This window comes from Myodes glareolus, chromosome 15 (genome assembly GCF_982192425.1).
Source record: "Myodes glareolus chromosome 15, mMyoGla1.1, whole genome shotgun sequence".
Lineage (NCBI taxonomy): Eukaryota > Metazoa > Chordata > Mammalia > Rodentia > Cricetidae > Myodes > Myodes glareolus.
The window spans coordinates 73,589,351-73,615,368 of NC_142040.1; the positions used below are offsets into that span (position 1 = coordinate 73,589,351).

General features: G+C 47.0%; 1 protein-coding gene across 3 annotated transcripts in view; it reads right to left on the bottom strand.

The window, feature by feature from the left end:
• The window catches only part of Adcy2 (adenylate cyclase 2), a 350,815-nt gene that overhangs the window by 319,885 nt on the left and 4,912 nt on the right, over positions 1–26,018 (bottom strand). For all 3 annotated transcript variants that reach the window (XR_015735023.1, XM_087897019.1, XM_087897018.1), the window contains exon 2: positions 14,578–14,775. Coding sequence is in view for 2 of the 3 variants with exons in the window: in XM_087897019.1 (XP_087753145.1) it covers positions 14,578–14,775 (198 nt within the window). In the remaining variant the exon portion in view is untranslated. The remainder of the gene's footprint in view (positions 1–14,577; positions 14,776–26,018) is intronic.

Consider the following 26,018-nt stretch of genomic DNA (forward strand, 5'->3'; position numbering starts at 1 on the left):
TATTCATTCCAATGTCCCTCATAATTATTTCTTGGACTCATGGGCTATTTAGAAGTAGGTTGCTATTTTCCAATTACTTATTGATTTTCCATGTTTCTCATGTATTGTATGACGGCAATCATTTCTAATTTAGTAAACTATGGCAGCCCAGAACATATTCTTTCTTGGAAATTCCATATGCATTTGAGAAAGTCGATATGTTGCATTGTTGGTAGGAATATTTTAGAAATCAGCTTGACCAACTTGTTCCATAGTGCTCTTCAAACAGCTTGTATTCTTATGGTTTTTTTTTTCTTGCTTGTCCATCAGCTATTAAAATAAAAGTGTCAAAATCTCTGAATGGAATTATGGATATAGAAAGCATGCATTTTGAATCTCTCTTCACTGGGCTACATGCTTCAAGCCCTTTGGTTTCTGTGATAAGATGATTCCCTGCCCCGAGGTAATGTCCCTGTTAGGTTCTCCAGTTGAGTGACAGCTGTGTTGCATTCTGCCCCTCCCGTTTCCTTCTCTGACCTTGGTGAGTTTAGCATCACATGGTCCTTAGAGGTTTGCAGAAGAACAAAGAACAGTGGTACCCTCAAATTCGAGAGTGATTCCTATTCTTCTTCCCTCCCCTCTACCCCTTTCCTAGCCCCTGAGTGGACTACCCCTTTCAGATTCTGATCTGCTTCTGTTCCTCAGCACATTGCTGGGGTCTGGTTTATATCCCCCTCTCTGGTTGCACCAGAGTGGCATGGGACAGGAAGCTGGGCAATCCTAGACCCCATCATCTCTTTCCCCTCTGCTGCAAGTGTGTTCCCTGCATGTGTATTTCCCACTATCTTAAAATTATTGCTTCATTCACTTTGTCCCATTTTAGTTGCTTGAGGTGCGAAAGTAACTTGGGCTTCTGTTACCTCATCCAGCTTCAATGCACACATCTCTAGCGCAGCCTACATCAAAATGAAATGATTGCATGACTGGATTCAAAATACATATTCACCTTAACTTTAAATTTATTAGACAATAAAGGTGCTAAAAGCAACTTCCTGCAGAATAAATTTAACATAATCTGCACTGGGGCATAGAACGCCATCTATTAATGGACCCTCGGGCACCAAACCTCCTCTGTAAAATAACAGCTCAATTTAAGCAAGCAAACAAAAACAATCAGAAATCACGTGTAGCAAGACTTTTATTAGGCCCATCAGTCTGCTCTCAGCCTAAGTCAACACCCATCCCATTTTCTTCTAGCAGAAGCAGCCTCCTCAAAGGCTGTGCCCACCTATTTTTCTCTGTCATTCCCTTTCTCCAGGATTCGGGTGTCTGGAAGAACCTTCCTCATATCAGGAACTTCTTCATGGACCAAGAACAAACGATCTTCGGGAGCTCTTAGCTTTGAGATGCAGCATCTTCCACACTGTTCCTTACCCTCCCCTCAGCATCACAGCAGACACAGGTGGACAGATGCCCAGAGCCAGCGAGGCCTGTGCTACCCCCGCAGCCGGCTTTGAAGGGTCCGCTTTGAGGTAATGCTTTACTATCGCGGTTTGAAAACGTTCACTAAAATCTGAAGCAGGAGACCCACAGCGGGACTTTCCTGGCGTTCCACATAACAGATTCTGGACACAGGCTATGGCTAGAGTTCAGCTGTCAGTCTGATGAGCCTCTGGACATTTCCACATGGAAAAGCAAAGAAACGCGACTTCTATAAACTGTATCTTACCCGACCCCTCCGTGGCACGCGCAGCAGGTTAAAGGATGGCCCACTCCCTTCAAAAAGCCGCGCTGGAGCCCTAGCCTAGGACCTCAGGCTGTGGCCTTGTTTGGAATAGGGTCATCACAGCCATTCCCAGTTAGGATGAGGGCATGTGGGACTGAATTCATGCGACTGATGTTCTAGAAGGAGATTATCACATGACGACAGAGACACACAGGGACTTTTTCACACGACGGCAGAGGCTGCCTGGCCTGGCAAAGCTGCAAGCTAAACATGACAACGGCAACAGGCAAAGGGCAAAAGGCCGGGGAGAGGCAAAGCAGGAGCATGGCCCTGTGCCCTACACAGGCGTCTGACCACCCCCTCCGGAACTGCGGTCTCTCAGCACTATGGTCCTATGCTGCCACTGTTATACAGAGGCATGAGAACTGAGGCCCCTAACCACGGTCTCTACTGGGGAAACACTACTAATTCTACTCCTGGAAAGCTTCCTGTCATTGTTCCGAGGGTGACCTTCAGGGAGGTTAAGAGGATGGCTGCCAGTGCCAGCAGCTTCCAGGCCTCAGCAGGGAAATCCCAGCATGCCCCAAGGGTTTAGAGAAACCGCAGATTCTCAGGATGGTCAGGCTGGGATGCACCTCCCCAGGCTGCTACCGTCTGAGCGTGTCCCTCTAAGGATCATGCTTCAGGTGCAGCAGTACTGATAGGTGGGGCCTGGAGTGGGTGATTGGGCCTAACTGGGGGCTTACACTTTGATAGGAGTATTCAGAGTTGCCAGGGCCATCCATTAAACCATGCCTTTCCCATTAGACTCAACATCTATGCCCCTTTCCAGTCTGTTTGCCACCATGTGAAGATACCATAAGTAGGCATGGTATCAGAGATAGGGAGCACCGCCCACCAGAAAAGGAACTGGCTGGCACAATGATCTTGGATTCCTCCTTCTCCAGGAGAAAGGGGGAGGGCGTCCGGCGTTTTGAAGCCCATTCTCTTTGGAGGGATACCTTGCCCAGCGTAGATACAAGAGGGAGGGCCTTAGTCCTGCCTCAAAGTGATGCACCAGACTTTGTTGACTCCCTGTGGGAAGCCTTACCCTTTCTAAGGGTGGGTGGAGGGTGGGATGGGGGAAGGTGAGGGGGAGCGGAAGCAGGGGAAGGAGTGGGAACTGGGATTGATATGCAAAATAAGAAAAGACTGTTTTAAAAGAAAAATGAAAGGAATATCTCCCATGTGGTACTTCATTATAGCAGGACAATCACCAGAACAAAAGCTGGAAATGTTTCAGTAATAAATGATGGGAACCTGGCACTCACTGCAATCCTAGGGAAGCAGTTTATCTGATTAGAGACCTCCCAGGGGCACAGCATCTCTGCACAGAGAAGGCAGGTGGCCTGTGCTCAGAGCAGTATTTAAAGGCATTAAACAGATTGTTTTGGGAGGGATGGCATGATAGTTGATTTTATTTTTTGTTTGTGAACAAATGTGTTTACTAGGGTACAGGAACACAGGTAGCTCAAAACTGAAAGTGTTAACTATTATCATGGAGGACTTGGGAAAGTCGGATCACTGGAGTCCACCCTCCAGTGAACCTCACTTTCTGCCCTAAGACCACAAGCAACCAGGGGAACTGGGGGGTGGGGGCAAGTAGTGTCTGTTGGCTGTGCCCCACTCTCTGAAGGGATGCTAACAGCCCTTCACTATCAACGGACACAGCTCCACTGTCACCATATGGGCTGGCTTCCTCCACTGTCATGACTGTGTGAGGGAGGTACCATACAAGCCATCACAGCTCCATGATGGCCGACGGTCACATCAGGACCTGGACGAAACAGCTCCATGGAGTTTGAGAGCAGCCTGGGTAAAGACAGAGTAAAACGCTATCTCAACGAAACAGAAAAAGAAGAGGACAGCTCACGGAATTTGGAATAAAACACTCTAGATTTGAGTCTTCTGTTCTTTCCCCCTTGATTATTTACTCCTTGACAGTTTCAGACCATCATTCACACAAGTCCATACAGTGCACGTGTGTATACAATGGATTTCAGTCTTTTCACATTCCGTTAGCCTCCCGCGCCCCTCCTCCTCCTAAAGCCCTTCTTTCTGTGAAGCCCCCTCGCATCTTCACGTCTTCTATTTGTGTGCTAACCACCTAGTTTAATTATAATGGTTGGTTAGTTTCGATTGTCTACTAATTGGATTAAGAAATACCCAGGGCATTAGCAAAACACTCGTGTGTGTGTGTGTGTGTCTGTGTGTGTCTGTGTGTGTGTGTGTGTGTGTGTGTGTGTGTGTCTGTGTGTGTGTCTGTGTGTGTGTGTGTCGATGAGAGTGCTTCCAGAAAGGATGAAGGTAGGAAGACCTGCACTCAATGTGGCGGCACCATCCCCATCCCATGGGTTGTGGTCCTGAGCTAAATTAAAAGAGTAAAGGAGAGCACTGCATTGTTCTTCCTCTGCTCTCAGATCTTCCCAGCCATAACCAAGCAGCCCCACACTCCTCCACCACAGCTGAGACCTGCTTCCATTGCCATGGCCACCAGGATGGATGGGTGGTACCCTCCAGCCGGTACCTCCTCCTTTACCTCGCATCCTGTGAGCAATCAGTCACAGCAACAATAAAGGGAAGTGATACCAACACCCCCTTCCACCTCTTCCAGCACCTTCTGCAGGGGCAATGTCACATGTGCCTTTCTGTGTCCACAAATCTTTCTGGGAGATGGGAGTCAGGAATAGGGGCTACATGTAAGACAACACAAAGCTCCAACCAGAGGAAAAGGAAAGCAGAGTTAGCAGAAACACTGAGAGGCAGGAACACTGACCTATCTGTTAATGCCTGCTCATCTACAAATGGGAGACTCGGAGCTTGGCTGGGAATGATCTTTAGGTACACAAGACTCTGCGGGACAGGATCAACATCATCAGGAGGCATGTCCTGGTAGGTTACCTTGGACCTACCAGGTTGCCAGGCCTGTCTGTGAGAAGGGAGCCACAGAACTGAGGTGCACTCTCTCCTCTTTCCTGTCTGAGTCAGGGAGGATGGTACTAGTGGCCACAGAGAAAAGGAAGCCTGAAATACAGAACACTGGAGGAGCTAAGTGGGGTGTTGCTTAGCAACTCTTAATAGGAAATAATTTAACTGGGAAGTTATTTTTTCCTGAGAACTTGCTGCTCCAGCCTGAAGACAAGGATTCATCCCTTTGCTTCCGGCAGCTCCCTTGCGCGTACTCCTGGGTGCCTGGGTGCTTCCACAGAGCCCCAACCTGAGAGGAAAGAAGGCCTGCTTATAAGAACTCTAACACAGTGCAGAAGAACTTCAGCTTCAGTCTAAGAACAAGGGATGCCCAAAGAGCATTGCTCCCTACCGTACACAGGAGAGACACGCAGTGCGCACACGCCATGGGCACGTGGACTTCCTCTGCCTGTCAGGCCCCATCTCTCTTACAGAATGTGGAAGAAACCGTCTCTAAATGAAAACCTCAGCTGCTGACTCAGAGCTGGCTCAGTCTAAGGCTCTGGCATCTCAGAAGAACCCCTCACATGTTGAGTTTCTGAATCTCTAACACGGAAGTGGTCCAGAGAAAACAACCCAGAGTTGCTAACGGTGCTCCTTCCATGTCAAACAGTAAGCTTGGGTACGAGTGACAACGGGGGTGCAGAGATCAGCTGTGCTGCTTCCGGGATGCCAGATACAAACAAATACCCTTTCTCTTCCTGCTGTTTCACTTTACACAATTTGCTTAACCTCTCTGGAAGTCAATTTTCCCATCAGCCGAATACAAGCAGTAATAGTACTGACTGCAGGAGTCTGTACTGATAAGTGAGGTGTGTGAGCTCAGTGCCTGGTGTTGGGAGGAGCCTGGAAGTGCGGCCCAGCGGTCTTGTGGTCGAGTTTAGTAGACAGTTACATTCTTTGTACATTCATTCAGTCATTACTGTAACTGCTTGCAGTCTGGTGAGTGTGTGTATGTGTGGGTGTGCATGTGAGTGTGCGTGTGTATGTGAGTATGTGCCTATGCGTGTGGTCCCAGGTCATATAGTCTTTAAAATACACTTTGGAGCTGGTCATTTAGCTTTGACAGTGAGGGTGCAGTGTTGGGTGCTGGGTGATGGCCCAGTGGCTGAATGTCTGAGTTCTGATGCCCACAGGAAGTAACACACATCTGTAAATCCTAGCACTCCTATGAGATGAGAGGACAAGAGACAAGACTCTCTGGGAGCTCAGGGGACAGCCAGCCCTGTAAGGCTCTGTCTCAAATATGGTGGAAGGGGAAGACCGACACCTACGGGTGAATTCTGACTTCCACCTGTACACTGTGGTGATGCATATGATCACTCATTCACGAGTAGACATAGAATATACACATCATACACACTCCGAAAACATAACACAAAATAAAATGCACGTCAGACATGGGGTGGGGGTTGGGTATCACGAAAGGACAGACAGACAGATCGGTACAGCCTGCCTGACTGTACAACCTGACCCTACTTAACTACGATGCCAATTTCCAAGGGTGGCCCCATGTTCCTCTAAAAAAAAAATCTCTGACCGGAGAAGGGGGAGGCTGAGGACACAAACAGAAGCAGCTACCCAATAGCACAAGGTCTGTGAAAGCCCAGCGAGGGGGATGGCAGGTATTGGTGCAAGGCCAGGATAATTTCCCCACATGCTGTTTGGGACCCAACAGGAGGGAGAATTCAGAAATGCTGCCTCCACTCTAAACAGCCAGTCCTGTGTGGGATCCCAAAATAACTGTGCAGCAGGCTTAGTCTACCCAGTATGCGTCCTTAAAATCCGTATCCCAGCAGAGGGGGCCTCGCCACTTAAAAGCCAACTCCTTCATCTTTGTTTTTAGATAAAACTACTTTTAAATGTTTTTCACATCTGTGCTTTGTGCATATCCAGAATGCCTCCATGAGACATCGCCAGGGCTCACGGAAAAGGGCTTCCTGGGCAGCCAAGGAAGGGCTCTGAAGGGAAGGCTTTCTCCTGTCATCCGCATGCAAAATGATCTGCCAGGGGGAATGTGCTGACAGCAGGCCAAATGCCAGAAAGGCAGGACACAGCTGATTCAGTGCCACTTCTAAGGCCACAGAAGGCTTCTACTCTCTCCCACTTATCAGCTTTCAGTGAGATGTCTGTCACTTATCTACTGTTTTGTAGCATTGTTTTTGTTTTTGTGTGTTTGTTTTTTGTTGTTTGTTTGCTTTGTTTTGTTTTTTCAAGACAGGGCTTTCTATGTAGCCCTGGCTGTGCTGGAACTCACTCTGTAGACCAGGCTGGCCTTGAACTCAGAGATCCTGCCTGTCTCTGCCTCCCCAAGAGCACTGGGATGAGAGGCCTGCACTACCACTGCCGGGCTCTCCTGGTTTTTGTGAGAAAGTGTGAGCACTCATCATGTGGCTGCTGTCTTTACAGCAACAGGGTTGAGAACGTCCTCTGAGTCAGCCACAGGGCCGCAAGTCCACACCATCGGATTCAACACTTTCTAACAAAGCTGTCAGGAGCAGAAGGTTTGATTTCACCCTTCCTACAGGAAAAATGCAGGGCAACAGGACTCAGCTCTCTAACATTCAGGGAGGGGGATCTCAGCAGCTATATAAGCACCTGCCATTCTGGTCTACGGTCATCAATCCTGACCAGAACTCACTTCCTCACCATCCACCTTCTGCACGCCATTTCCCCCCTCAACAAATTAGAATAATCATCAGTGAAGAAGAAACAACTTTTTCCTGCTAGAAATTCACCAGAACATCTTTTAAAAACCCAGGCTTTACAATGAGAACTGAAGATAGTCTTCTGTTTGTTTGTTTGTTTCAGAGTATCAGGCAAGAAGGATGAACCCGATGTCATTTTCATAAGAATAAAAAGGTCTCACTTTTGTTCCTGGAACATTTGCCAGTGCCCTGTGGCATATAATTGCTAAAGAGAATGTCCCTCACATCTCTACAGACACATAAGTGGGTTGTTGTCTCTTTGTCCATCCAAACAGTTACACACGAGAACATCTCTAACACTCAACAATGTTTTCTTCACCAAAGTGAAGTGTTAGCTTCTCCATGAATCTGCGGTCTATACAAAGGGTGAGAGTGGGAGAGTTCTCATGTCTAAGACGGGAGAGGAAGCAGCAGCGCTGTGAGCCACAGGAGGGAAGGGCTGCCCTAGGGGTAGTATGTACTCAACAGAAACGAAATCTGTCAAGGATTGAATACTGCAACTCAAAACATTGCTCACCTCCTAAATCCCGGTACAAGTGAATGTAACTATTTGGAACCGGCCTGGAAACGGGGTCTCTACAGCGATCATGAAATGAAGAGGGGGGTCACTTAAGGGGTCCAGTTCCAGTGTGATTGCTGTTCTTATAATAAAGGAGAGGCACATGGTGATACCCTGAGAGGACACCAAGTGAAGACTTGGGCAGAGATGAGGAATGCCCCACTGCAGAAGCTGGAAAAAATGAGGAAAGGGTTCCTCAAGAACATACAGTGAAAGCATGACCCAACCCATGCCACACTTCCGGGCTTCTGACTTCAGAGACAACACACCTAAGCCACCAAACACAACTCAGAAAGTACGGCTCTTGGTGACAGCAATCCCAGAAACATGGACCAGCATCCACCACAGAGAAAGCACTGCTATTTTCTACGAGTTCTGGCCTGTTAAGGTCTACCTCTCCTGGTATGGGTGTGCTTCTGCAATTCTCAACAGGGGATTCATCTCGACATCATCAGTCGGCCTTCAAGGAACCTCGGCAGGGAAGACTGACTCTTGGCCACTACAGTTCCCCAGCTCTTAACACTTGCTCTCCAGCTCCCAACACTTGCTCTCCAGCAAGGACTTCCATGTGAGATGCGGATCCTCTGGCAGAGACGGACGCTTCTCTCTGTGAAGTGCTGGGTAAAGGAGAGGCATCCTTGCACACTTCTACTGAGTTCTTCAAATCACGTGTCCCGTTTGTGTCAGGACGGAGAGCAAGCCTCAGACCTTCCTGTGCTGACTTTAGGTTTCATAAAGGCCTCCAGCTCCTTTAATCCAAAGATGACAGGCAAGCATGGCCTGGTGGCCGCTCTGTCAGTGGGGAGGTGGCCGTGCCCCCAGAAGCATTCGTAGGGTGTGGGGCAAAGAGCAAGGGCTTCCACGTGGAATGCAGATAAGAATGTTACCGTGCACCTCCACAGCTCTACTCAGAGCTTCTAGAACACCAAAAACACCACTGTGAGACTCTCGGCCTTTACCAAACAGCTACATGAAGCAAATGTAAATCAGAGCCAGTCACTGCAGAGTGAAATATCTTCCAGACAAGGTTGGCATGAGTTGAACCAAAACAGCGTTGGATAAACCCTACACATATCAATGGCCCATGTCTTGAAGCCCCCTGCCCTCTAACCTTCCACTCTCCTTGCCCCCTCCTCCAGTTATTCCTTTGAAGCTATATGATGGAGGGTCAACTTTACTCCACACCTCCCGCCCTTTGACAGGCCTTTACTTTTCCTGAGTTGTACAGACTCCCCCATCTTTACCCAGCCAGAGCGGTGGGGTAACCATGTGGACATCCGCCCAATGCTGAGGTAGCACACTCCTCAGACTCCATTTCCTTGATATCTGTGGAGAGTCCTTTTGGTGGGACTCTCCTCGTCAATGGAAAGCATTTCCATAGCCCTGGTTTCTGCCCACTACCGGACAGTCACACTGGCTAGGATCGCTGAGAGCTGGTCTCTGAAGTCGGCTCTCTTGTGTACAAACCTCTTCCCCTAATCTGCATCTTAGCCTGAGCAAGATCCTTCACCAGCCACCTCCACCCTAGAAGGGCAGGGCAAGACGGCGCCTACTGTGTGAGAAGCGGACTAAGCTAGGTAAGGAAAGCACGCAGTAGGACCTGGTCGAGTCTACGTCATCCACGTGCGGGCCATCCTCACCCCTGTCCTACACTGGGAAGGCTAGTGACTGTGTCGTATGCAAGCTGCTGCATGGTGAAGATGAGACCCGAGAGCAGAGGAACCTGGCCTCACCCTCAGCTGCTGGGAGGTGAGCTGTGTCCTTAGGATGCACTGAGTCTAAAGTGCCTTTGTGGACCCGGCCTTTGTCCACAGAAGAGAGCAAGGTGAGGTATGACAGAGCTGAGGTTTACATAGGATCAGTGACCCCTTTTAGAAATTAGAAATGACAAAGTCAACCTGGTCTCTAGAAGGCTGTCAACTGATACTCAGCTCACGAGGCCATGTACAACCCAATGAGCCCCCCAACAACTCTCCTCACAAACGCTTCCTCGGCAAACAGTTCTTTCCACCACTGCCATGTTACTGCTACTGAGGCCCACAACCTCAGGGGAAGGACAAAGGAGCCACATTGGGCTTTTCCTCTGACTGAGGTCTCTGTGCATCATTCCCATGAGGACCTAGGATCAGAAGGGAAACTTACATAGTCCTGCCACCCTCTTCTAAAAACTCGCCCGTGGGGTAGTCCTTCTCAATATTAGCTTCGCTACCCTCGGGGGGCCATGCTGGTCTAAAGAGCAGTGGTGGTTCTGCACTTTCCGAAGCAGGGTAAACTTGCTGACACACTTTCAGATGGCCAGTGTTCGGGGAGGAGCCCACATCTACCGTCCTTCAAGCCAAGAACAACACAGGATAAACTTCGATGCTATAAGACAACAGGCTTTCACTTTGAATCTCCATCCCAACGGAAAGTGTCAAGAGAACCCAGGAGAGCCGGGAAGGACTTCCGCTTTCTATGAAGGACGAGAACTTGAAGCCTCTCTGCTCTAGCGTGGGAGCAAGCAGAACACAACACAAGGCACGCACTTAGACAGCCTTGACAGCTACAACTGTGGATCCCAGCCATGGGTCTCCCCTGAGCACACCGCCTGCAGTGAGAGGAAGGACCAGGTCCAGATCTGTCTGTGGATACACACTCAGCTTGGGGCTAGATGCACAACCCATAGGATCAACAAAAGTTACCTGAGCCTTCAGATGTGAATACTTCTTCCAGGGCCCCAAAGTTAGAAAAAAAAAACCGCCATGAAGCGGTTAAGGTCATGTGCAGATATTTTGAAAAAACCTATTCAATGACAGGCTCAGAAACAAAACTGCCAAGGTACGCGAGGAGGGTTTACCAACCACCCAGCTCCCGAGAGAAATCAGTCATGAGCGAGCTGGTGCAGGGCGATGATGAAACGAGCAGGTTTGAGATTTCTCCAGGGACTGTTTAAAAGGTTTAACAAAAAAACAGGGACTGATGGAAAGCGAGGTGAAATATCACAGGCTGTATCAAAGGTAGGGAAAAGCAGGGCAAGTGGATACAAATGACAGCAAACCCGGAGATCACAAAGTGGGGCTCAGCTGCCCATTAACCAAGAAGCCTGACTCTCCAGCCCTGCCTATCTCCCTGAGGGAGGACAGCAGCTGGGAGTCAGTCCCCACTGGTCTCCACGCCCCAGCAGGCAAGGCCAGCAGGAAAGAGAGCTGCTACGAAGTGGGCGCCCCAGTAAATCCAGGGGGAATGGCAGAGGTGACTGGCGGAGTGTTGCACAGAGACGTGGAAGGCCGCACGCTGAAGAACTTTCTGACAGACGGGAGACTCCTTCCTGATTAAGTACTTCTGTTATTAGGAATAATCACAAAGCTACTCATGAATCTGAGTTGTCTTATGAAGAAACGGGTCTGATGCCACCGGCGGGCTCTGATTATCCCTTATGGTGCAAATCCCAGCTAAGAAATGAGTGTGCTGTGTAAGAGTGAGTGAATTAAGGATTTGAAAGGGAAAATGGCAATTCTTGTCAGCAGCAGACGACAACACTGTGTATATAAATAAACCGAAACCCTGAGGCAAAGAAACAGCAAAAAGTCTGCTGAGACTGCTGTGTGCAGGAAAGAAAAAAAAAAAGAACCAGCATCTCATCAACATTAACAATTAGGTAGAGTAACTTTATAAAGTTTGAGTAACCCATTTTACTTTATTTTACTGACATATAATTTTAGTCGTTCTTTACTTTTTGAAATTATAATGTAATTACACCAGTTTTCCCTTCCCTTTCCTCCCTCCAAACCCTCCTATATATTCCCCCTTGCTCTTTTTCAAATTCATGGCTTCTATTTTCATTACTTTCATTACATGCATGTGTATAGACATATATATTCCTAAATATAGCCTACTCAGTCTGTATAGTGTTAGTTGCATGTGTGCGGGAGAATTGTCTGTATTCTGTCAATCATGTTTTAAATAAACGCTGATTGGCCAGGCAGGAGGTGTAGGCAGGAAAACCAGACAGGAAGTGAAAATGATGCAAGGAGAGCAGGAGAATTCTGGGGAGGAGGAAGTTGATTCCTCCCACTCCTGCCCAGACCACTGAAGCAGCAGGATGTAAGCTGCCCCACTAAATAAGGTACTGAGCCACATGGCTAACATAGATCAGAAAAATGGGTTAATCAAGATGTAAGAGTTAGCTAATAAGTAGCCTGACCTAATGGGCCAATCAGCTTTCTAACTGATAGAGATTTCACTGTGATTTTTCTCTGGGACTAAACAGCTGGGGGGCTGGGCGAGACAGAAAACCCCAACAAACAGGCCCCCTCATGTTACACATGTGTGTGATGAGCTGAGCAAGGACAACAGCAGACATGCCAAAATGGGCAGGAGAAATCAAAACTCCATTTATAAAGCAACAACAAACAAAAATCTGCTAATTTTATGAAGAAGGAAAAGTCCTAGAAGGATATAAAAGAGCATCAGACTTTTGGAGAGACAACGCCATCTCAGACAGGGGAGGGTCTACCAAAATCTCTCAGTGTTCTTTTTTTATTTAATGTCCTCCCCCCATTAAATTCTCAAGCTTTAAATCTCATGCAAAGCAAAATGTCAATAATCTAACAAACTATAACACCAGACACCAGTTGAATTTTCCATCAACTATGACAAACTGATCCTGAGGTTTGTACTAAAACGGAAAAGATGGTGAGTAACTTGCTCTTCTAGAAAGAACACTTCCGATGCAGAGGTCCCACTTCTGAAAGAACGGCCATGAGATACTAGGTGCACACCACTGAGCAGCCTAGGTGTCATTGTCGGCCCTCAAGCTACATTAGCTGTGGACTAGCATGAAGGCAGGTGGTCTGGTGCACCTGGTCTCAGGTATGCAGAACAAGGACAGCAGTGGAGGACAGGGAGGCTGCCGGGTAGAGCACAGAGGGGTCCACCAAGTCCTCTAAGTGGTATGAGGGCAATCGATGAAGAGGAGGAGGTGAAGTCACCATTGTTTCCAGTGTCCACTATGACTGTGCCATTTTAGAGCAAGACAAACTTGAAGTCACTCTGCCCAGCAGCAGAAAGTGCCACCAAGGACAGTGACAGCCTGGTGTTGGTCACATAAGCATAGATCCCTAGCATGCCTGTCGTGGGGCTCAGTCAGGCTTCTGTAATGGTCACACTAAGAATCCTCTGTCCGATGTAGGTGTTCCACCCATTCCCATCGGGTCTCCACCAGCCTCTGCCGCTCTTTCTCTTGTCTCTTCATCCCGAAGCCCCTCCAGTCTGTCTGTAGATCCTTCTCCTCCGTCCCCTGTGAGGGGCCTCTGGGTTGTTGAATCTCTCACTGCTGGGGTTTTCATTTACGAAAACTAAGCTGGCATCTTGGCTAACTATCCTCAGCCCAGGCCTGTTCCCTACATGATACATCATTTAACCAAGCCATCAAGCAGCTGCAAGAGAGGATCCACTCACAAGGCAGGAGCACTGAGTAACATCACAGGCTGGACCATACTGCTACGATATGGCATCACCCAGACACGGGCAGAGTCAAGAGCCCCAGCGGGAGCAAGGTGGGCATGCGTTTGCAACAGGAATAGGAAGCAAGCTTACTCACAGGATATGATCATGTTGGTAGAAAAGCAGTGTGACCGGAGTCTGTCTTTACAGACAAGGGAAGTGTAACTGAGGAGGAATGCATGTGTTAGCCAGTCTCGGAGAGGCAGGGCACACTAAGTGATGGGAGCAAACTCTAGGTGACACCAAGTTGTGGCTCCACTATCCAAACAAAAGACCTGGGAGCAGCCCAGCCCTGCTGCCAGCAGGATCGATGAATTCCAACATGCACTCCCATGACCTCAGCTACCAAGCACCTCCACATAGATATTTCAAAGGACTTTCTCCTCCGTGTCTGGCTTATTTCACTTTCAACTGGACAGGAAGAATGAGGTTTGGTGATTTATTGCTCAGTATGCAATAAATACTGAAGTATGATTAACTTCAGTCGATAATAATAGGTTAGATATTTCAAAATTGCTAAAAAAAGAGCCAGGCATGGTGGGTGCAAGCCTTTCATCACCAAACTTGGAGTCAGAGGCAGAGGGAGCTGTGAATTTGAGGTTATCCTGGTCCATGTAGCAAGTGCTAAGCCGACTATGGCTACATAGTGAGGCCCTATCTCAAAAAAGGTTGTTAAGGCCAGGCAGTAGTGGCACACGCCTTTAATCCCAGCACTTGGGTGGCAGAGGCAAGAGGATCTCTGAGTTCAAGGTCAGCTTGGTCTACAGAGCAAATTCCAGGACATGTGCTCAAGCTACACAGAGAAACCCTGTCCCCAAAAAACTAAAAAATGGTTGTAAAGAGTAGATTTTAAACATTCTCATTTCAAAAAGAGTAATTCAGCCAGGTGTTAGATATCTTGATTACCTGACTCTATTACCTTGCACACTACATATACCTCAAGGTGTCACATTACAATCCATAATATACAACTATTATTTGTCAATTAAAAGATAGACATATTTTTAAAGCTTCCTCAGTCATGTCTTTCAGAGACTAAGACGAAGGCAGCATAACAAGTAAGGCTTGAATCAAGGCACAGAGATGGAATTCATAGACGTATGCCAAATCCTTACCTGGTCCCAGGCAGACACGGTGCCTCCAAAGCACATGAACAGGTAACCCATGGCAACCAGACATATCCAGATCACCATCGAGAACACACGGAGCAGCTTCTTGAACACAGACTCGATGCAGACAAGGATGAATATGGCAAAGAAAATTGCCAGGGCAGTGGGAACTGTTATTAAAAATGCCACGTGGTCTTCCACTTCCTGGGGAGAGAAAAGGAAAAGAGAAGCTACAGTTAGGAAACAAAGTGACAGTGACTTATGAGAAAACATCACCAACGGCAATCAGCGCCAAACTGTAGGGCTGAAAACCATTTCAAAAGTAGAACACTTCAAAGTTTAAAAAAATTTCCAAGTTTCATATTGAATAACCATGGCTTTCAAAACAGACCATGCAGTAGGGGCTACTTAAAGAAGATGAAATAGCCAGACACTCACACTTACATTTTCCAGAAAAATGGAGAAATATATTTTATGCAGAAGTGACTTCGAGAAAAGCAAATGAATGTAAGAACCCATTAATGCCCCGAGAAATTAAGGCCATCAGCTTCACTGCCTGAATTAGAGGATCATAAACACCATGGTCTCAGGAAATTAAGTCATCAAATGGATTTGAGATGTTTTATTTTTTTTAAAAAAAGAAACACATTTGGACTACTTCCATGTCTACAACAATCAGCTTTTATTTTAATTCATGCCAATTATTGTCCTAAAGGGATCACAGGTTACTAATGAAGGAACAGAGCGTGTTAAATATAGAAGCCCGTGGACGGGAAGAATGTAAGAGAGTGCCCATAGCGGCTTTGACTGCTGCCCCTCTCGGTCCCACTAAGGGGAAAGGAAGTGCCCATCCATCTATTCTCATTTATCTATTGTTAGCTTCTTACCGCTACCACTTTCCAAATTCATGTTTATATATAGCACTAATTTTGTCTTCATTTCTTTTCTCTATTTTTTTTTTCAAAACATGGTTTCTCTGTGTAGCTCTGGTTGTCACTCTGTAGAGCAGGCTGGTGTCAAGCTCACAGAGATCTGCCTGCCTCTGCTCTGCCTCCCTGGGTGAGTGCTGGGATTAAAGGCGTGCACCACTACCACCTGGCTTGTTTCTCTCTCTCTCTCTCTCTCTCTCTCTCTCTCTCTCTCTCTCTTTCTCTCATTTAATTTAATTTAATACAAGATCAGTACTGTACCATAGACATCATGTTTCCTTAATTATACCTGAAAGGACTAAGTTTGGCTATCCTGAACTGGAGTCCTGCTATGGGTGACACTCACTAGGGGACAGAATATAAATGCCTTTAACCCTCACCCAAGGGTCTACAAAGACGAATGCATAAAAAGGAGGTTCAGTCAAAACTCTCCACATGGCCAGGGCCGTAAAGAGTCTGGTGAAGTTTTAAAAACACAAAAGGAACAGTAAAGTGAGCTTCTGCAGGCTGAGGATGCCTAAGGTGATGTGGGGCACACAGCCTTGCTGTCCCGTCAGCAGCTTCACACTGGAGATGGCTGCATCTACACTCCAGACAAGCAGTCACAGAACGAACAGAGCAGTCAAAACCTGTGTGGGGCCCAAGCAGAAGAGAGACCTAGACACCCTTCAGCTAGCTTCATTTCCTGTGCTCTTAGTTACATGTGTGTTAAATGGCCCATGCAGGGCAAGAGCAACAAGAGAAGTCCGTAGGATTTGGTGGTATTTCCGTGTTTAACACTCTGATAGTTTGAAGCTCTTTGATCCTGACACAGGTTCTAGGAGGCAGACCTCGTGGTACTGCCATCCTAAACCTAAGAAAGCAGGGGCTCAGAGAGGGGTCCTGGAGAGCCCGAGAGCAGGAGTCCAGCCCAGGGATCCCCTGCGGGTATGTGCCATGGGGGCTCAGCCCTCTAGCAGGAGCACACAGAAGTTTAAAGGGTGTGTCTTTGGGCAGGCTTGAAGAACCAGTGTTTCAAGAACTGACAAAAACTAGCTAAACTGTGAGATGATCTTACCCTCTGGCCCACTCCTCTCTCCGCCCACAATCAAGTCAAAGTTACTGTGTTTACCCTCAAACACCATGACAGTCCCTGCAAAGGGCGATGAGTAACCTGTAGGCTATGAGAGCCAGGCCCTCGGATATTAAACACTAACATGCTCAGGACCTGAAGGTACCCTACTGGGATATGACTGCTTCACACATGGGGCCACAAAAACTAACTTTATATCAACCCTCCCACAATGGACTTAACTGGCGAAGAACAAGTTTTCATTTCTTCCATGAATGCAGCGAAGGGGCAGTATTCAATTCACTGCCTCGCACGTGCAGAGCCAGAAGATGAAGGCCAGGAGCTGTGGGAACTGACGCCAGAGCTGTAACCTTTCAGGAAGCCAGGCTAGAATAGGGGTCTGCAGGAGCTGTCCCAACTACTCCTGGGGAGCCTCCTGCCATCTTACTTGGCTATAATACTATGCTACTGTTTAAAATGTTAGCATTAAGTCTCTATTCTCTCATTTTTCATTGCTTGTTCTCAGGGTCTGAACACTAGATGTAACTTGCTATTGGTGGCCAAGTAGCTGGTTTGCACAATCCTTTAGCTCTCCACAAGATGTTTTAATTTCTTTTAAAAATTATAAAGAAGGCAGTTTTCTCATTTTTCCTAGTTCTATGAGACTTCTGTACAGAGCATATTGTTCATATTCAGCCCCACCCCAATTCTCGCCAGGGCCATCCCCCTTTCTTTCAACACCCAGCTCTACATCCATTTTTTTTTTTTACTCCATCACGTACAGTTTATTCTAGACACGCACTACTGGATATGTGGCCTTCGCTGGAGGGAGGTCAGTCCCCCAGGGGCCACACCCTTAAACAACACTGACTCTTCCTCTCCCAGAGGCCATCAACTGCCAAGTAGTAGTAGCTCTTTAGCTCAGGCTAGGCTTTGGTGCTCGCCTCCCTTCTTCATGCTAGAGTTTCACCTGACCTGCGCCCAGGCAGGTCACGTGAAGGCTGACACGGCTGCTAACTTGTGTGTGCAATCACTCCACTGTGTCCAGAAAAATGGTATTTCTTTGTAATCACCTACTGCCTATGGTTCTTGTCCCCTTCCTTCTGCCATGATCCCTGAGTCTTGGGTGGAGGACAATTATACACATGTTCCATTCAGAGGTGTAAAATGTGTGTATGTGTGTGTGTGTGTGTGTGTGTACATGTACACGCGTGTGTATCTTCAGAGCTAATGAGTATCACTCAGTACACACTTCATTTTTTACGGAGGCCCCTGAGCCACGGTGGGACCCTGGTGGCGGAGTATACTTTTGCTCACTAGCTGGGTGACATTACCAGGAACATTGTGCACACTAGCAGAGCAGCTACACTTTTGCACAGAGAGGATCTGCCTGGTAGAGAGCTGAGGCCCCACACGGCCAGCAGGACCGGGCAGTCAGCTGCTGCTCATGGAGCTGGGGACCTGACTCTTGGCCAAGCCTGGACCCACTGAAAAACAGGAAGAGGACAGCCGTCCACTTCTTCTGCATCTGCTGACAAATACCAGCTCCAAGTAAGGTTTGATGGAGACTTCTCCACAAAATAGAACCCTTTATACAGTGTCCAGGAAGACAGAGACGAGCATTCATTAGAGTATGTAAAAGCTTAGAAACTGCATTCTTCTCCAGGTCTCACCCAGCACATCATGTGTTCTTCTTAAGGTTAAATAAATGAAGTCAAGGAATTCCCTCAGACTGAAATTGCATGGCTCCCCTTTCCCACACCATTCCCAATGGATGACAAGGACGTCATGGAGTCACCCCCGTGGCTATGTTCTAAGCAAGGTGAGATTCTAAACTCCGCAACAGAAGAGAACCAGTCGCTTCTAATGTGGACATGAAAGCATCAGGAGCATCCTCCACCTAAATTATTTTTATTTTTCACTACCTCTCCTCCTGTAGGGTAAAAGTTACCATACACCCCAAATGAAATAAAATGCATTAAATGCCTTTAGCAGTACTAAAATGCCTTTTAAAAGGTAAAAAGAGAGGGGGGATATAACACAGAGAAAATGGGGTATACTAAAATGCCTCCCACGAAGGAAACTTTCCATGAGGTATTATCTACCATAATGATAATGGGCTCCTACCACTCTCTTTGAAAAGTCTGTCCTTCATTTTTGATGCATTTTCTAGCAGTTTTGCATGGGTTCCAATCGCTAGGACTATTAAGCACCCATCGCTTTTATTCATCCCTTATCTCTCTGAGGCCACTCGGCAAAGCAGCAGTTTGTCTGCTTCCCTCATCCGCCTTCCAGGTGTGCCTGTCCGTTTCCTTCCTGGTAAAACTTCTACTTTGCACTGAGATGGCAGCAGATGCCCTAATGTATAGCAACACTGCTCTATTAAAAACTCCCTCGAAGTGCTTTGAAGCCATCCTCACAGCAGAAATGCATCTGCATTTCTCCTGCAGTGTAAGCGGATGAGCAGCCCCGTCACCTTCGTCCCCACACCCTGCTGTGGACTCCGTGACTCTGGGTGTTCGGTACAATGCGGCAGCACCCCGAGTGAGGGTGAGAACCTGCGACTAGGTAGGCTCGCCCTCTGATAGAGGTGTGGGTCTGGAGACACCTGTTGGCGTGTGCATGATAGGAAAAAAAAAAACACTTCCACTCCTGTCTATGAATATATTTTAACTCAGAATATAAAATGAATATGTAACTTTGACCCTCTTAAATATATACAAAGCTAAAGTGTATAAGTACCTCAAAGTGCATAAGGCAAAAAAATGGACTAAAGAGAAAAGTAAACGAGTCTCCCCAGAATGGAAGGCTCAAACGCCTCCCTCAAGCTACCAGCGGAGCAAGCAAACGAGGAAAGCAAAATCAAGCAAGCGACATAAGCGGCAAACCTAAGTGGGAAGCCTGACTTGATTAAAAGACCAAGGGAGTACAGCATTCTTTTCCAGTGCACGTGAACGGTCAGAGCAACTCCACACTGCGCAGGGGAGTGTGGGTCAACGGTACAGCACGTGCCTCGCTGGTGCGATGCCCTCCATCCAATCACTAGCACACACAGTCATGATGTAGCAGGTTAACTTGCTGAAAATATAAAAACTCTGAAGTCTTTCTACAAACCCATGTGCTTTGATCATAGCATAATGCAAATTAGAAACGTAGGCAAAAGGAAGCACATTAAGGCTCACCTCACATGTGCAGGTCAACAGTGAAATACCGTCTGGCTGAAGAAAAGAACCCCAAACTGAAGTCTGAAAGACTAGGGAAGCGGGGCGTCAGCAGCACCGCAAGCAGTGACAGCGCCCGGGAGGGCGACAGAGAAGCCCTAGAGCTGGGATGGTTTGTTACCGTGTGAGTTTGGTGCCGCTGGGAATCACATTTCCCAGAATCTCTGGAAATCTATGGTTCTTTGCTAGAGCTGAGCCAAAGAGGAATCTGGGAGGCGAAAGTGTACCCATGAATCCTCACCGAATATCTTTAGCCAGAGAACCCGTGGGCGGACAGCATCTCCCAATGGCTGATGCTGATCTTTATATTCATGACATTGGGGGCTCTTTCTTTGTCTCTCACAGTGGCTCCTGGGTAATTGGTAAAACCTGATAAAAAAAAAATATTCTCCCTTTGAGAAGCAGTTGCTAGGTAAGAAAACCAATAGCCACGGGGCATGTCAGCGTCACCATGCAATCCGAGATGCCCACTACCGCAAAATGTTGTCTGTCTCACAATCTTTGGCTGAAGATGACGGGGTAAGGGTGGGTCAGGGTTAAGGTACAATAACTGAAAGGGTGGGGCCGGGGGGCTGGAAAGATGGCTCAGGTGAAGAGCATTGGTTACTCTTCCCTGAAAACTGGGTTCAATTCCCACCACACACAGTGGCTCACAACAATCTGTAACTCGAGTTCCAGGGAGTCCGGCGCCCTCTTCTGGCCTCTGGAGGCACCAGGCAAACACACATGATATGCAGACATACATGCAAACAACACACAAACACCACTTTTTTTTTAAAGAGTATATCACTAGTAAACCCTTTTAATTGGATTGTTCTCACAGTGCAGTGGTGGGTGGTATTAATGTGGCTGTTTTATGTATATGAAGCATTGCTAAAGAGTCGACAATATGCCTTTTCAGCCTACAGACATTCAGACCAAGGGAAGTAAAACCAGACACAGGGAATGACTTCCCACCCTTCCTTTGGGCACACGAATGCCTTTGCTAGCATACACTGGATTCTGAATCTGATGCTGTCAATGAATGGAATTTTCCTGGCGGTGGGGTGGGGGGCTGCTATCTTCTTGAAAGAACATACTAAATATGAGAAATCGGGTAGGTCGTCTATGTTAGCAATTAGAGATGCCAAGAATTCCACATTGTCTCTGTTGTGGTTTTGTCATGAGACTTGGCCCAAAAATTCCCTTCCTTCATGGCACACACTTGCAGTCCCAACACTTGGGAGGGATTAGTTTAATTTCAATACATAGTAATCTTGAGACCAAGATCCTGCCTCAAGGCTAATTAACTAATTAATTAATTACAAGTAACTTTAACCAATTGTTTTCTCTTCCTTTCCATTGCTATGGTAAAATACCCTGGGCAAAAGCAACTTGGAGGAGAAGGGGTCTATTTGGGTCAACAGGCCAGCTCATCCATCACAGCCGTGAGACAGCGGGTCATATCACGAGCATTCAAGAGTAGGGCAACAGTGGACACATACATAATTCTTACTAATTCTCAGCCCTTCTCTAAGAGTGGACCCAAACTCAGGGAATGATGCTGCCCACAGTGGATTGGGTGTGCTCAGTTAAAGTGGTCAAGACAGCCACACACAGACACACCCACAGGCCAGCCCAACCTGGACATCTTCCTTCATGAACATAGTCTTCCCAGGTAATTCTAAATTGGGCAAAGTTGATGATTAAAACCAATGGTGAAACAAGGAAGCCTAACCCTCGGTGCAGGATGGTCTCAAACTGAGACCACACCCAACTGTGGGATTTTAAACACATGGGAGGTCTGTGAAGAAAAACTAAAGTTCACCAGTAAAGGTTGATTTGCTACCAAAAGGACAATGTGCCTTGGATCTGCATCTTTACAGGGCACATATGTAGATCTGCTTCTCTACTTCAGACACGGCTGTGCCCCCCAGAACCCCGCCATAACCGAAAATATGGTAAGCTTAAAATGTATTCAGAATATCTAAGCTAGTAAGCAGCTCAGCTCAGCACCGGGGCTCCGAAGCCTGGGAGGCTTTCCTTCCTGATAGTCTGACAAAGAATGGGGTCTGCCACTGCTGCCCAGCACTGCAAGAGAGGACTAGGCTGCACGGCTCTAAAGTAAGGAACAAGTCCGAGTCAAAGCTGCAGGCACAGCGTCTACTGAGCGGATATCGTTTTCACACTATTGCTAATTTCAAAAGTCTTACATTGAAGAATCTTTAGACCAGGGACTGGCTGTAAATGCACAGTGTGTATGGACGTGCGTGTGAGTGATAAAGTGGACAGAAATGGAAGCTTAAAGAAGACAAGTACAATTCCACGTGACGCTTACACTCAGAGGGAGACGGGGAGTGAGATGGAGCACACACGCAGAAATAAATCACTGGGCAGATGTAGCCCATCCTGGATTAGTGGCTGTTTATTTTCATATGAGTAAGCCAGTAATCCAGATGTAAATCAAGGAGGATTGTGCTCAGGAAGGGAAGATTAATCAAGCTAATCGAATGATTAATCCCACTCTGCACCTACTCCCAATTCCAAAGTACACGGCGGTTATGTCTGAATTTACTGCTGCCTATCACAGGGACTGAATAACCATGGGGCTCATCCTGGGTCTGAGCTATGTCCACATCCCATCACCCGTGCCATCGGTACTCAGCTGGTCATATCAGTGAACTCATGGTTTCCGTAGCTCTTCATGGTTCTACTAACAGACCAGCCTAAAATTTTCTTTCCTTTTAAATGTTTTCAGTAAACTATTATCTTGGGATCTTAAATGCTGCACCTTATTCTTTTAACATAACACAGGAAACTAAAACACACACTGTACACATTAGCATACATGTGCCATACATGGCAATCAGGTCTCGGGTGTAATTCACAGGAGTAACAGCTGGTGCCTTTGAGCCTGATCTTGTAGCTGCGACATCAAACCCTGACAGGAATGAAGGGAAGTGAAGGGTGTAAACAGGAAGTTCATCCATGCTTGTCCACTAACTTCTCTCCCAGAGCCTTTGGGAGGCAGAAGCAGGCAGATCTCTGTGAGTTCAAGACCAGCCTGGTCTACAGGTCTACACTGTGAACTCTAGGACACCCAGAGCTGCATGGTAAAAGCCTGTCTCAACAAAACAAAATAAAACAAACAAACACAGGATCTTTGTGTCTGGATTCCTGTGTGTTTCAACTCTAAGACAGTGTTCACTCCATATATCTCAATGTCCCTAATGATTTTAATCACTAGCTTTTTGATTGCGTTGAGTTTGTCTTAAGACTCTCTAATGATCAAGACTCTGATCAATCTCTCTCTCTCTCTCTCTCTCTCTCTTTCTCTCTCTCTGTGTGTGTGTGTGTATGTGTGTGTAAGTTTGTATGCATGCATCTGTACATGCAAGCATGCGTGTATGCATCCTTGTTCCTTCTTTCTCTCCCGTGCACCCTCCTTCTCCTTCAGCACAGTTCACCCTAGAGTTCTGGGCAACGCTAAGACCTAGCTGCTCAGTCATCTCATCGTGGTTTTCCAGGTTCCTGACATCTGTTCCTGTGTCCACCGTCCTCACCAGATCCTGGGTTCTGGAAAGAAAAGAGTGGACCAAAGAAAAACTTAGGGGAATAAAGGGTAGGGAGGTAGGGAGGTAGAAAGGCACAAAAGGAATTTTTGTAACATGCCAATGAGGCCGCACCAAGGCACTTCTCCTCCTGGCCTTCCGTACCTTCTGTGGACTTTTGTTGTGCCCTCACACAAAGGGGGCATTGATTTAGCACAAGACTAATTTTGTCAAAGGAAACAAACATGCAAGGTGACTCACTAATGCTTCTCTCTCTCCCAAGTGCACCTGGGATTTGCCAACCAGGTATGTGTGCGTATTTCTTAGTCTAATACCATGTTATCACAGGGTAAACATTCCTTTATTACTCTTGGTAATTTTATTTAAAATTACTCAAAGGTAAGCACTGAGAAGTATAGAAGATGATAGGAATGCCAAGTTCAGAGAATTTCTGTGCTGGGGAATGTTAAACTTTTGTCAAAATGTGACTTGTCATCAAACTATCCACACGTCTTCCTTAAAAAATCAGTTATATGCACATTTATCATATAAATGGAAGCATATCCCTGGCCTTTCACATCCTACGGTAGAAATTCCGACCACCAGTAGCCTTTAAGTTACCCACCCTTTGGGGCATGGCCCCTTATACTGTATATGCCGATGTAAAGCGTGCATCCGGCCTCTTTTCTGTCTGTGGGATTCGGTTGCTGTTCCTCCGTCCCAGCAGAGGATTGTGATCTGTGAGTCCACCCCTAAATAAATAACTTTTTTTACACTCAATTCTGAGCTAGTGTGGGATTTCTTTTTTAGCGTCCTTCTTCAACATCCAGCATTTAAAAATTCCAGTATTCATCCTGAAATACGTCCACAAACACAAGCACTTGACAAGGAGCTCCTCCTGCGGTATAGAAACAATACTGACAAGGACACACTTGCTTTAGGCATATTTATGTCTTGTCTTGTCTTGTCCTACCTACTCAGGGGATTTATCACACTTAGTTCACAACCAAGTTCCACTGATATGGTTTTGCTATTCATTTTACTTTACAGAAGTAATAGCAGAAAGAACAGACAGTTTAACCTGAAAGGGTTTTCTACTGACACTGAGGACCAGATGCAGGTGGACTAGCAAGGCTTTGCTTTACATCAGTGGCCACAGGTGGGAAACGCAGCTATGGGGAGGCTGTTGCGCGGTCAGCACTGTGTCAGACACAGAGGACAGTGACGTCCTTCTCCACAGAGCTCACAATGAGTGGAGAGAAAACATGCCTACAGATAGACCTATCTGAACTTCCCCAGCAATGTGAGGGTTAAACTGCTTGGTGCAATTCACGAGCATTTCAATCATCAGAAGCAAAAATCAATAAAGGTGAGGTGTTCAGCAAGGGCTGGATTCTCCAGGAACCTGAATGCAAATGTACAACAGAGGAAGGAGGGGAACCACAGTCAGATAGCCATCCTTGGGTGAGGAGCCCAGAGTGACCAGCTACCCCAGAAGTCAAGAGTAACTGAGGAGATGGGTTCAGTGTGTTGACATGAGATGCTTGGGGTGCGCCATTAGGGATGATGCCAACACAGCGGCAGCCTCAGCAGGTGCTCAGGAAGTATTCAGTGAGATAAGAAGTAGGGCAACGTAAGTGACTGCCTCAATGCCAACAATCTTTCTAATAGCCTAAGATTCTACTAGATTCTGCCTGAACACCTGCCAAAAAAAATTACAGGTCAAACATATGACTGGCATGAAGACCACCACCCAACGCTGTTAACTGAACAATTTGTCCACTCTGTTGTTAGTTTTCAATAGACTCCATGGCTTCAAAATACCAGTAAGAAACCACAGCTCAAAGGAATGGCTCTCATGGTCCATACTGCTATGCCAGGACATCCTCAGACAACCGGAATGCCATGGGTGGATTCTCGGCGCGATGGGGCAAATCCTACGAGGAGTTAGTGCACTGAAAATAACTGAGGCCACCAACTCGAGGAATAAGTTACGAGGAAGCATGTCTGCCACCCTTCATCATCGAAAGAGGGGAAGAAGATGCAGTCATTACAGAGTGAAGTCTGAGACTGTTCACAGCAGGGGGAGTTCCTACAGAGGACTCTGAAAGTCAGGGATGGAATTCCAGACCTGCAATGCTCTCCCACAGCATTGTTTGGAGAAAGCCAAGTGCCCTGGGATCTGACCCCCATCTCTGCAACTACATGACTGAGAAAAAGTTCATTTAGCCCTCTGGCACCAGTTTTCCCCTGTGTTGAATTAAGTCCTCTCGAGTCAACTACCAGTTGGTTAACAGGACAACAAAAATGCATCTCCAGGGGATCTTGTGTTGTCAAACAATCCCCCAGCTGCCCGTTGGCCATTTGGATCACCTCCTTCTGACGCAGGCCCAGTTTCATCTGAGGAACAAGGGAACCATAATGTGGTAAACAGTCCACCTCAGGGCACGGATGTCGGAACACAGAAAGGAAGGAAATCAAAATTCCAAGACAGAAAGATGCTCTTAACCATTTTACATGACTGTCATGTGTTTGCTTATACATCCCAGACAAGTATTTTTGTAGCACAGGCTGGCTTCAAACTTCAAAAGGTATCTGAGCATGACCTTGAACTCTGGTCCTCCTGTACCTGCCTTTTAAGCATTGGGATGGTTAGGTTGCACCGCCAAGCCCAGATCTCTACTGCTGTTTTTAAACCCAGAAGGCAATATTCATG